A 12,699-nucleotide genomic window follows, 5' to 3' on the forward strand; every position below is an offset into this window, starting at 1 on the left:
AATGGTTTGCGTGATGGATTGGGCTACATTCACTATCTTTTGTGGTTCCTTGCGGTCTTGGGCAGAGCAGGAGCCCATACTAAGCTGTGATATAGACCAGAAAGAATGCTTTCTATGGTGCATCTGTAAAAGTTGCTGACAGTCATAGCTGAGATGCCAAATTTCCTTCGTCTTCTGAGAAAGTACAGGCGTTGGTGGGCTTTATTGACTGTAGTGTCAGCATGGGGGGACCAGGACAGTTTGTTGGTGATCTGGACAGCTTCTTCCCTGTTACCATCAGACTTCTGAACTGATCTTTCTCTACACCCTAGCTACGACTGTAACACTACATTCTGCACTCTCTCATCTCCTTCTCTACAAACGGTATGCTTTGCCTGTATAGCGCTCAAGAAACAATACTTTCACTGCATACATGTGGCAATAATAAATCAAATCAAATCAAACCAAAAGATCATCCTCAACACCAATGCCTCACAAGGCTGTGCCCTCAAGCTCCTTACATACTCCTAAAGGACCCCTAAAAACCTGAAGCTTTTGACCATTTCTACTCTGTCCCCATTGATGTAGACAGGGGCATCGTGGAGGAGATGTTGTTGCCTATCCTTACTGATTTTGATCTGTGGGTTAGGAAGTCTAGGATTCAATTGCAGAGGGAAGAGCTGAGCCCCAGGCTAAGGAGTTTGGATATTGGTCTCGTAGGAATAATGGTGTTAAATGCTAAGCTGCCGTCAATAAACAGGAGTCTGACATAGGTACCTTTATCATCCAGGGCTGAGTGTAGGGCGAGGAGAGTTGTGTTGCAACTCAGCTACAGTGGTTAGCACTGCTGCCTCACAGCGCCAGGGACCCGGGTTTGACTCCCGCTTTGGCTCACTGGCTGTGTGGAGTTTGCACATCCTCCCCGTGTCCGCGTGGGTTTCCTCTGGGTGCTCCTCCCACATTCTGAAAGACGTGCTGGTTAGAGGCATTGACCCAAACAGGCGCCGAAGTGTGGCGACCAGGGGGATTTCACAGTAACTTCATTGCAGTGTTAATATAAGCCTCACTTGTGACACTAATAATTAAATTTGACTTTCCTTTTACTAACTTCACTTTACTCTAACAGTCAAGATGTGACTGGGTGAAGGGACAGGCTCAAGGTGCTGACTGCTTCTCCTCTGAGGCCATTCAGTGACGGTAGGGCAATGAGACATTGATTCCCCAGCTCGCGGGAATGGGGATGGGAAGGTCTGACACCAGCCAAGTCCAGGGTTTTCACAGGATGAGCGTCCTTCCTCTTCGATAGCAACTCAGGTGGTGATGGTTGTCGACGGAGGGGGTCAGGGTGGAGTGGAGAGGAGACCTGAGCAGCGAGACCAGCTGTAAATCCAGACCTCAGTCACCCTCAATGGATGGAGTAAACTCCCGGGCTGTGTATCGAGACGGGAAGGTGGCTTTGACACAAACGCGAGGACCATCAGTGTGAGAGCAGAGGTGACAGAAACATAATTGAGGATTTCATTACGGATAGTTCCGAGGACAGAACTGCTCTGAGTCAGGAGTGAAAGATCAGAAGTGCGACTCAGGGTCAGGAAGCCCTCAGACAGTCGAGTACCGAGCGATGGAATCAATGGGGAGGGAATGGAATTGGTGGCGTGGTGCTCAGAATTTGAACACACACCGATACAATCGACAGAGAACAACCAAAGATGCCAAGAGATAATACCAGACCATGATAGGGTCCGAGGCTAGCCACATGAACACCCACCGATTATGGAAAGGTCCACACCATATGACAGGCTACTAGGTGAAGACAAGTAGAATCACTGGCAACAATGCAATCCTCCCCAGTGGACTCAACGCTTGTTTTGAGGAAGAGGCGAGTGAGAGACTGCCTCGGAAGTCTCAGTCAAACTGGAACCTGAGGTCAGATTGGCTTTCTTGAAAGTTAACCCACGTAAAGCGACCGGCCCAGATGGGATACCCGGACAGGCACCCAGATCCTGCTGGCGAGGGTATTCACACACTGCCCTCACTGAGTGTCACAGCGTGTGACAGTGTCCCAGTGTGTCACATACTGATCTCACTGAGTGTCACAGTGTGTGACAGTGTCCCAGTGCGTCACACACTGTCCTCACTGAGTGTCACAGTGTGTGACAGTGTCCCAGTGTGTCACACACTGTCCTCACTGAGTGTCACAGTGTGTGACAGTGTCCCAGTGTGTCACACACTGCCCTCACTGAGTGTCACAGTGTGTGACAGTGTCCCAGTGTGTCACATACTGATCTCACTGAGTGTCACAGAGTGTGACAGTGTCCCAGTGTGTCACACACTGCCCTCACTGAGTGTCACAGTGTGTGACAGTGTCCCAGTGTGTCACATACTGATCTCACTGAGTGTCACAGTGTGTGACAGTGTCCCAGTGTGTCACACACTGCCCTCACTGAGTGTCACAGTGTGTGACAGTGTCCCAGTGTGTCACACACTGCCCTCACTGAGTGTCACAGTGTGTGACAGTGTCCCAGTGTGTCACACACTGCCCTCACTGAGTGTCACAGTGTGTGACAGTGTCCCAGTGCGTCACACACTGCCCACACTGAGTGCCACAGCGTGTGACAGTGTCCCAGTGCGTCACACACTGTCCTCACTGAGTGTCACAGCGTGTGACAGTGTTCCAGTGTGTCACACACTGTCCTCCCTGAGTGTCACAGTGTGTGACAGTGTCCCAGTGTGTCACACACTGCCCTCACTGAGTGTCACAGTGTGTGACAGTGTCCCAGTGCGTCACACACTGTCCTCACTGAGTGTCACAGTGTGTGACAGTGTCCCAGTGCGTCACACACTGTCCTCACTGAGTGTCACAGTGTGTGACAGTGTCCCAGTGCGTCACACACTGTCCTCACTGAGTGTCACAGCGTGTGACAGTGTCCCAGTGTATCACACACTGCCCTCCCTGAGTGTCACAGTGTGTGACAGTGTCCCAGTGTGTCACACACTGCCCTCCCTGAGTGTCACAGTGTGTGACAGTGTCCCAGTGCGTCACACACTGCCCTCGCTGAGTGTCACAGAGTGTGACAGTGTCCCAGTGTGTCACACACTGCCCTCACTGAGTGTCACAGTGTGTGACAGTGTCCCAGTGTGTCACACACTGCCCTCACTGAGTGTCACAGTGTGTGACAGTGTCCCAGTGTGTCACACACTGCCCTCACTGAGTGTCACAGTGTGTGACAGTGTCCCAGTGCGTCACACACTGTCCTCACTGAGTGTCACAGTGTGTGACAGTGTCCCAGTGTGTCACACACTGCCCTCACTGAGTGTCACAGTGTGTGACAGTGTCCCAGTGTGTCACACACTGCCCTCACTGAGTGTCACAGTGTGTGACAGTGTCCCAGTGCGTCACACACTGTCCTCACTGAGTGTCACAGTGTGTGACAGTGTCCCAGTGTGTCACACACTGCCCTCACTGAGTGTCACAGTGTGTGACAGTGTCCCAGTGTGTCACACACTGCCCTCACTGAGTGTCACAGTGTGTGACAGTGTCCCAGTGTATCACACACTGTCCTCACTGAGTGTCACAGTGTGTGACAGTGTCCCAGTGTATCACACACTGTCCTCGCTGAGTGTCACAGTGTGTGACAGTGTCCCAGTGTGTCACACACTGTCCTCGCTGAGTGTCACAGCGTGTGACAGTGTCCCAGTGTGTCACACACTGTCCTCACTGAGTGTCACAGCGTGTGACAGTGTCCCAGTGTGTCACACACTGTCCTCACTGAGTGTCACAGCGTGTGACAGTGTCCCAGTGTGTCACACACTGTCCTCACTGAGTGTCACAGCGTGTGACAGTGTCCCAGTGTATCACACACTGCCCTCACTGAGTGTCACAGCGTGTGACAGTGTCCCAGTGTGTCACACACTGTCCTCACTGAGTGTTGCAGCCTGTGACAGTGTCCCAGTGTGTCACACACTGTCCTCACTGAGTGTTGCAGCCTGTGACAGTGTCCCAGTGTGTCAGATGCTGTCCTGAGTGATTTACTGGAATTAAACTGCTGCAAACCGCAGACAGAAGTTCCCAGACTCCACCCCTTCGATCTGGTATAAAAGGAGCAGGGAGGGAAGGTGAGTTGCATTCCAGACAAGGGGAGAAGGGTGGAGAGTGATATCTGACTGAGGAGGGAATCCCACGCCCATTGACATGTTTTCCTGTGGAAAAGTGAGTAAACTTTCAGTTCAAACACCAATTCCTTGGGAAAACTATTCCACAGCCCTGATTGGAACAGTGTTCCATATTTCCTTTCTTTTGTGTCACAGGAGGTGCTGCTGTTCCTCAGTATCGTCCAATGTTTGACTCGCTCAAATGTCGGGGCTTTCATGTCGCACAAATTTGCCAAGGTAAGCTTTCCAAATTGGCTCGTCAGAAAACTCAGTTTCACCCCAACACTCAATAGGGTTTACGCCTTGAGTGTTTGATGGGGGACAGTGTAGAGGGAGCTTTACTCTGTATCTAACCCCGTGCTGTACCTGTTCTGGGAGTGTTTGATGGGGGACAGTGTAGAGGGAGCTTTACTCTGTATCTAACCCCGTGCTGTACCTGTCCTGGGAGTGTTTGATGGGGGACAGTGTAGGGGGAGCTTTACTCTGTATCTAACCCCGTGCTGTACCTGTCCTGGGAGTGTTTGATGGGGACAGTGTAGAGGGAGCTTTACTCTGTATCTAACCCCGTGCTGTACCTGTCCTGGGAGTGTTTGAAGGGGGGACAGTGTAGAGGGAGCTTTACTCTGTATCTAACCCCGTGCTGTACCTGTCCTGGGAGTGTTTGAAGGGGGGACAGTGTAGAGGGAGCTTTACTCTGTATCTAACCCCGTGCTGTACCTGTCCTGGGAGTGTTTGATGGCGGACAGTGTAGAGGGAGCTTTACTCTGTATCTAACCCCGTGCTGTACCTATCCTGGGAGTGTTTGATGGGGGACAGTGTAGAGGGAGCTTTACTCTGTATCTAACCCCGTGCTGTACCTGTCCTGGGAGTGTTTGATGGGGGACAGTGTAGAGGGAGCTTTACTCTGTATCTAACCCCGTGCTGTACCTGTCCTGGGAGTGTTTGATGGGGGGACAGTGTAGAGGGAGCTTTACTCTGTATCTAACCCCGTGCTGTACCTGTCCTGGGAGTGTTTGATGGGGACAGTGTAGGGGGAGCTTTACTCTGTATCTAACCCCGTGCTGTACCTGTCCTGGGAGTGTTTGATGGGGACAGTGTAGAGGGAGCTTTACTCTGTATCTAACCCCGTGCTGTACCTGTCCTGGGAGTGTTTGATGGCGGACAGTGTAGAGGGAGCTTTACTCTGTATCTAACCCCGTGCTGTACCTATCCTGGGAGTGTTTGATGGGGGACAGTGTAGAGGGAGCTTTACTCTGTATCTAACTCCGTGCTGTACCTGTTCTGGGAGTGTTTGATGGGGGACAGTGTAGAGGGAGCTTTACTCTGTATCTAACCCCGTGCTGTACCTGTCCTGGGAGTGTTTGATGGAGGACAGTGTAGGGGGAGCTTTACTCTGTATCTAACCCCGTGCTGTACCTGTCCTGGGAGTGTTTGATGGGGGACAGTATAGGGGGAGCTTTACTCTGTATCTAACCCCGTGCTGTACCTGTCCTGGGAGTGTTTGATGGGGACAGTGTAGGGGGAGCTTTACTCTGTATCTAACCCCGTGCTGTACCTGTCCTGGGAGTGTTTGATGGGGGACAGTGTAGAGGGAGCTTTACTCTGTATCTAACCCTGTGCTGTATCTGTCCTGGGAGTGTTTGATGGAGGGACAGTGTAGAGGGAGCTTTACTCTGTATCTAATCCCGTGCTGTACCTGGGAGTGTTTGATGGGGGACAGTGCAGAGGGAGCTTTACTCTGTATCTAACCCCGTGCTGTACCTGTCCTGGGAGTGTTTGATGGGGGACAGTGTAGAGGGAGATTTAGTCTGTATCTCACCTGTGCTGTGCTTATCCTAAAATAAATGCTTGATCGTATATGAATCCATGGAGAAGGTGTTTCTAGCAGATGATTTGTTTTCTGTCTGCATAGCATGGGAAGGAGCAGCATGATAATATTTGGGAAATCCTGGACAATTTGAAGGAAAGGATTGTTGCTTTGGAAGAACATGAACATGAGGGTAAGTCAGAGAAGTGAATCGCGTACTCAGCAAAAGGAAACTGGAACTTGTGTTTTTTTTGAAGTTTATTTCTTAGTGTCACAAGTAGGCTTATATTAACACCGTAATAAAGTTACTGTGAAAATCCCCTAGTCGCCACACTCTGTTTGGGTACACTAAGGGAGAATTTAGCATGACCAATACACCTGACCAGCACGTCTTTCCAACAGTGGGAGGAAACTGGAGCACACCCATGCAGACATGGGGAGAATGTGCAAATTCTGCACAGACAGTGGACCTTAGCTGGGAATCGAACTCAGGGCCCTGGCGCTGTGAAGCAACAGTGCTAAGAACCTGTACCCCTAGATTTTTTTGTTCTACAACTCTCCCCACTGACCTACCATGAGCTGAGTAAGTCCTGCCCTGGTTCGATCCACCAAAATGCATCACCTCGCATTTACCTAAACTAAACTCCATCCGCCATTCATCGGCCCACTGGCCCAATGGATCAAGATCCCATTGCAGTCCTAGATAACCTTCCACCAGTCTTGGTCAGAGCAGGTTCCATACCAAACTGTGATACATCTCGAAAGGATGCTTTCTATGGTGCATCTGTAAAAGTTGGAGAGAGTCATAGTGGGTATGCCAAATTTCCTTAGCCTTCTTAACCGTAGTGTCAGCATGGTGGGACCAGGGCAGGCTGTTGGTGTTCTGGACACCTAGGTATTGAAGCTCTCGACAATTTCCACTTCTTCCCCATTGATGTTGACAGGGACATGTCCTCCGCTATAGTTCCTGAAGATAATGACTTTCTTCTTCACTTCACTGACGTTAAGGGACAGATAATTGTCGTCACACCAGCTCACCAGATTTTCTATCTCTTTCCTGCGCTCTGTCTCATCATTGTTTGAGATCCAACCCACTACGGTGGTGTCAAAAGCGAACTTGAAAATCGATTTAGAGGGGAATCGGGCCACAGTCATAGGTGTTTCAGAAGCAGAGGAGGGGATTGAGGACACAGCTCTGCAGGGGCACGGTTTTGAAGATAATTGTGGACGAGATGTCATGGCCTAATCTTACTGATTGCTGCCTGTGGGTTAGGAAGTCCAGGATCAGTCGCAGAAGGAGGATCCGAGCCCCTAGGCTACGGAGCTTGGAGATGAGTTTTGTAGGAAAAATGGTGTTGAGGGCTGAGTTGTAGTGAATAAATAGGAGTCTGACGTAAGTTTCTTTGTAATCCAGGTGTTCCACAGGGTTGGGAGTGCATGTGCACAAGTCCTGAATGCGCACATTCAAATTGAAAGAAAAGCCAATAGGATCTCGGGCATCCTAAATAAAGTTACTGGGTACAAAAGCAGAGATGTTATGCTGAATGCTCATAAAGCTTTGATTAGGTTAATAACTAGAGCGTTGCATCCAATTCTTGGCGTGACGGAGTGTGAGGGAGAACATAAGAAATAGGAGCAGGAGTAGGCCATCTAGCCCTTCGAGCCTGCCCCGCCATTCAATAAGATCATGGCTGATCTGAAGTGGATCAGTTCCACTTTCCCGCTTTCTCCCCATAACCCTTAATTCCCCTGTCTATCAGAAACCTATCTACTCGTGACTTAAATATATTCAGCGAGGTAGCCTCCACCACTTCAACGGGCAGAGAATTCCAGAGGTTCACCATCCTTTGAGTGAAGAAGTTCCTCCTCAACTCTGATCTCAACTGCCCCACCCTTATCTTGAGGCTGTGCCCTCTAGTTCTGCTATCTTTTCTAAGCGGGAAGAATCTCTCTACCTCTACCCTATCCATCCCCTTCAATATCTTGTAAATCTCTATAAGATCCCCCCTCAGCCTTCTAAACTCCAACAAGTACAGACCCAGTCTATTCAGTCTCTCTTCATAAGCTAACTCCCTCATCTCCGGTATCAGCCTGGTGGACCTTCTCTGTACTCCTTCCAAGGCCAATATATCCTTCTGCAAATGCGGGGACCAAAACTGCACACAGTACTCCAGCTGCGGCCTCACCAGTGCCCTGAACAGTTGCAGCAGGGAGTGCAGAGGAGATTTTACCAGAATGGTTCCAGGGATGAGGGAATTTAGCTACAAGGTTAGTGTGGAGAATCTGGGTTTGTTCTCCTTGAGGCAAAGGAGATTGAGGAGAGAGGGTTACACGGTTATAACAAACTTAAATGAGGCAGCTGATGATACAATGACTAGGGGATACAGATTAAAAGTGCTGGGCAAAGGTTTGCAGGGGAAATTTAAGGCCGAACCTTTTTCAAAAGCAAGTAGAAATGACCTGGAAATCACACTTCTACAAAGAGAATAGAAAGTGATGATGAACAAATGGAAACTGGGTAGAAATTTGAATAAATAAGGCCATGGGGATAGAACAGGGAAATGGAGCTGACTACACTGATCTACGGAGAGCCAGAATGGACACAATGGGTCGAATGTCCTTTTATTAATCCGTAATGGTTCTACAAATGATATGAAGCAAAACATTCAAGTTTCAGAAAGACCCCACTGTCAGCATGTTCTGACCATTTTATTCATCCGTGGTGTCACTGACTTATCTGGCGAAGGGGCAGCGCTCTGAAAGCTAGTGGATTTTGCTAGCAAATAAACCTTTAACCTGGGGTTGTGAGATTTCTTACTGTGTCACTGACTTGGGCAGCATTTATTGCCCATTCCGAATTGCCCCTGAGAAAATGGTGGTGTGCTGCATTCTGAAACCACTATAGTTCATGTTTGGCTACTCAGGGCTTGATCCTTATAGATGGTGCGTAGACTCTGGGGAGTCAGGGGGTGCGTTGTTCTCCGCAGAATACCTAATCCCCGAGCTGTGCTTGTAGCTATAGGATTTATATGGCTGGACCAGTTCAGTTTCAGGTCAATGGTAACCCATAAGATGTTGATAGTGGCGGATTCAGTAATGGTAATGCCATTGAACGTCAAGAGGTTAGATTTTCTCAAGGTGGAGATGATCATTGCCTGGCACTTGTGTGGCTCAAATGTTCCGTGAGCCCAAACCTGAATGCTGCCCAACCATTTGCTTATTTCTCTGCTTTCCAGTTGGCGATGTGAAATCTGGGAGATTAATGTGGAAGGAGTTTGGAGGGTCTGAGTTCGTTGAGTAAAACTCCAGGATTGCATTAATGCAGGGTTGGCAACCGTGCACATTTCGCAGTCTTTGTTGTCTTCTGTTGCTCACGGTTATTATAAAACAGCTCCTCTGATCTTCTCCCCTCTCTCTCGCAGAAGCTCATGACCACCATGCTGCGCTCTTCGCTGCCTCCCTCTCAGAGGGTAACGTGGCCACGACGGGGGTCCCCATTGTGTACGACCAGGTTGATCTGAACAGGGAGGAAGGCTACAACAGCACATCCGGAGTCTTCACCTGCCCCATTGCTGGAGTGTACTTCCTCACCTACAGCTCTCTCGCAGCTCCAGGTGTGAAGACCACCGTTGCCATCTTGAAGAACAGTGACAAGCTCAGCAGCATCCACAGTGCCCTCCCCGAGGGCAGCAGTCAGCAAGCCGAGCGCAGCGAGCTCCTTTTCCTCAACAAGGGCGATGAAGTGTTTGTGGAGCTGGAGGAAGGGTCCCTGCTGAGTGAATCCGGCTCCTTAAAGTTTACTGGATACCGGGTCTCAGATTAAAGCCCCCTCCACACTGCCTGCACTCACTCTCTCTTTCCTCTCCAGCCACCACTTTTGCTCCTTTATCAATCTGCGCTGCTGGGAGTTGGAAATGGCTCACTCACCCTCTAGGTCATGTTGGTTTGGGTCTTTGCCACCTCATAAAACAAGTTGTGAAAGTGTAAACAGCAGGAATGTGAGAATATGGATTTTCTTCATGCTTCACTATATATCAATCACTTTCATTCTGGACCAATAAAGAAAAGATCTGTTGAGCATCAATTTGTGTATCTCACCCCCCATCGAAATCCGCAACAGCGTTCTATCCTGTGTTGCTATACATCATTGATTACCAAAACTTGCATTTATACAGAGCCTTTGACATTATAAACCACCCAGAGGCATTTCACAGAGGTGGGGTTGTGAGGCATATAAGCAGATACAAGGGAAACACAATCTAATCACAAGTCACATTAGCAAATACAGGGGAACAATAATCGAATTGCGGATCATGCAGACAGATGCTTGGAAAACACAAGATTTTCCCATCCTGATACTAATGTTTCAGTTTGGGCTCCCGGTTTGTACTTGCATTTTAAATCTCTAAGCACAGAAAAAGAACCACCTTTTAATGGGACCTTGCAATGCTCCCCCTCACCCCCCAGCATTTTACAACTTTACAAATACCAAATTCTAACTTCCTACCTCCCAATTTACAATTACTCTACTCCAATCGCAATAGTGACAGAAGCAGATATTCAGGAATAGCGAGTCATCTAAGCAGATACAAGGGAAACACAATCTAATAGTCACGGAAGAATATGCTAGTGAAACAATCTAACAGTGAGTCACAGAAGCAGATAACAGGAGGCGCAGTGGCACAGAGGTTAGCGCTGCTGCCTCACAGCGCCAGGGGCCCGAGTTCAATTCCTGGCTTGGGTCATTGACTGGGTGGAGTTTACACACTCTCCCCGTGTCTGCATGAGTTTCCTCCAGCTGCTCCACTTTCCTCCCACACTCCACAAACATGCGTGGGTTAGGTGGATTGGTCATGCTAAATTGCCCCCTTGTGTCAGGAGAGCCAGCCAGGGCAAATGCATGGGGTTGTGGGGAAAGGGCCTAGGTGGGATTGTGGTCGGTGCAGACTCGATGGGCCAAATGGCCTCCTTCTGCCCTGTAGGATTCTGTTCTACTCGGGAAACAGAATTGAATAGTGAGTCACATAAGCAGATACTATGAAAACACAATTTAATAGTGAGTCAGCATAAACTGGCGAAAGATGATCCAATCGCAAGTCACAAGAGCAGGTACCTAGGAAACGCAATGTAATAGTCACAGAAGAAGACAGTAGGGAAAAACAATTTAATACTGAATCACATGAGCAGATATTAGAAAAACATAATCTAAATGCAAGTCACTAAAGCAGAAACTAGGGACACATTCTCTCACAGCAAGTCTTTAAGCAGATACTAAGCAAACACTATCTAATATTCACCTAAGCAATCACAATCTAATAGCCACAGAAGGAGATGCGAGTGAAACACAATTTTCATAGTGAGTCACAGAAGCAGAGAAACATAATCTAACAGAAAGACACATAAGCAGATATTTGGGAAACATTATAGTGAGTGACGTAAGCAGATATTAGTCACATTAGCAGGTACCATGAAAATATAATCTAAATGTGAGTCAGATAAGCCACAGTGTTCCTATGGCTAGACCAGTTCAGTGATCAATGCTAATCCCTGGATGTTGAATATGAGGGTTTCAGTGATGGTAATGCCATTGAATGTCAAGGCACGATGGGGTCAGGTCCCCTTGTATTGGAGATGGTCACTGCCTGACATTTGTGTAGTGCGGATGTAACTTGCCCTTTGTCAACCCAAGCCGGGATACTGTTCACTGCATAAAATCCCAAAAGTGCAGAAAGAGGCCTTTCGGCCCATCGAGCCTGCACTGATCACAATCTCACCCAATTCTCATAACCCTGCTTATTTACCCTGTTAACCCCCTGATTTAGCAGAGCCAATCAACACATCTTTGGACTTCTTGCTGCATTTGGACATGGACTGCTACAGTGTCCGAGGATTTGCGAATGATACCGAATGCTGTGCAGTCATCAGTTCACATCCTCACACTGATGTAATGATGGAAAGAAGTTCATTAATGAAATAGCTGAAGATGGTCTGACCTCGGTCACGACCCTGAGAAACTTCTGCAATGAGGGCGGAGAAGTGGCAGATGGACTTCAACGCGGACAAATTGTAGTGGTCCATTTTGGCAGGTCCAATGGAATGCAGTAGTACAATATCAAGGGTAGGAGTCTCAGCAGTGTTGAGGAGCAGAAGGATCTTGGGGTCCGGGTCCATAGGACTCTTAAATCGGCCTCGCAGGTGGAGGATGTGGTCAAGAAGGCGTATGGTGTACTAGCCTTCATTAATCGAGGGATTGAGTTTAGAAGTTGGGAGGTAATGCTGCAACTTTACAAGACCCTTGTCAGATCCCACTTGGAGTACTGTGTGCAGTTCTGGTCGCCTCACTACAGGAAGGATGTGGAAGCTATTGAGAGGGTGCAGAGGAGATCTACAAGGATGTTGCCTGGATTGGGAGGCATGCCTTATGAAGATAGGTTGAGGGAGCTAGGGCTCTTCTCCCTGGAGAGACGAAGGTTGAGAGGTGACTTGATAGAGGTTTATAAAATGTTGAGAGGAATAGATAGGGTGGATTCTCAGAGGCTATTTCCCAGGGCTGAAATGGTCGCTACGAGAGGACACAGGTTTAAGGTGCTGGGAAGCAAGTACAGAGGAGATGTTAGGGGTAAGTTTTTCACTCAGAGGGTGGTGAGTGAATGGAATTGGCTGCTGTCGGTGATGGTAGAGGCGAACTCACTGGGGTCTTTTAAAAGACTTCTGGATGAGTACATGGGATTTAATGGGATTGGGAGTTATAGATAGTTCTA

At 48.6% G+C, this 12,699-nt stretch overlaps 1 protein-coding gene across 1 annotated transcript; it reads left to right on the plus strand.

The window, feature by feature from the left end:
• The first annotated feature begins 4,119 nt into the window (after positions 1-4,119).
• LOC145338691 (adiponectin-like) lies at positions 4,120-9,950 on the plus strand. The gene is made up of 4 exons (XM_080183088.1): positions 4,120-4,189; positions 4,288-4,368; positions 6,044-6,131; positions 9,361-9,950. Exons 1-4 carry the CDS (start codon positions 4,172-4,174, stop codon positions 9,759-9,761), a joined length of 588 nt encoding a protein of 195 aa, XP_080039214.1. The 5' UTR covers positions 4,120-4,171; the 3' UTR covers positions 9,762-9,950.
• The last annotated feature ends 2,749 nt before the right edge of the window (positions 9,951-12,699 follow it).

This window comes from Carcharhinus amblyrhynchos, unplaced genomic scaffold (genome assembly GCF_965287045.1).
Source record: "Carcharhinus amblyrhynchos unplaced genomic scaffold, sCarAmb.v2.hapA chromosome_140, whole genome shotgun sequence".
NCBI lineage: Eukaryota > Metazoa > Chordata > Chondrichthyes > Carcharhiniformes > Carcharhinidae > Carcharhinus > Carcharhinus amblyrhynchos.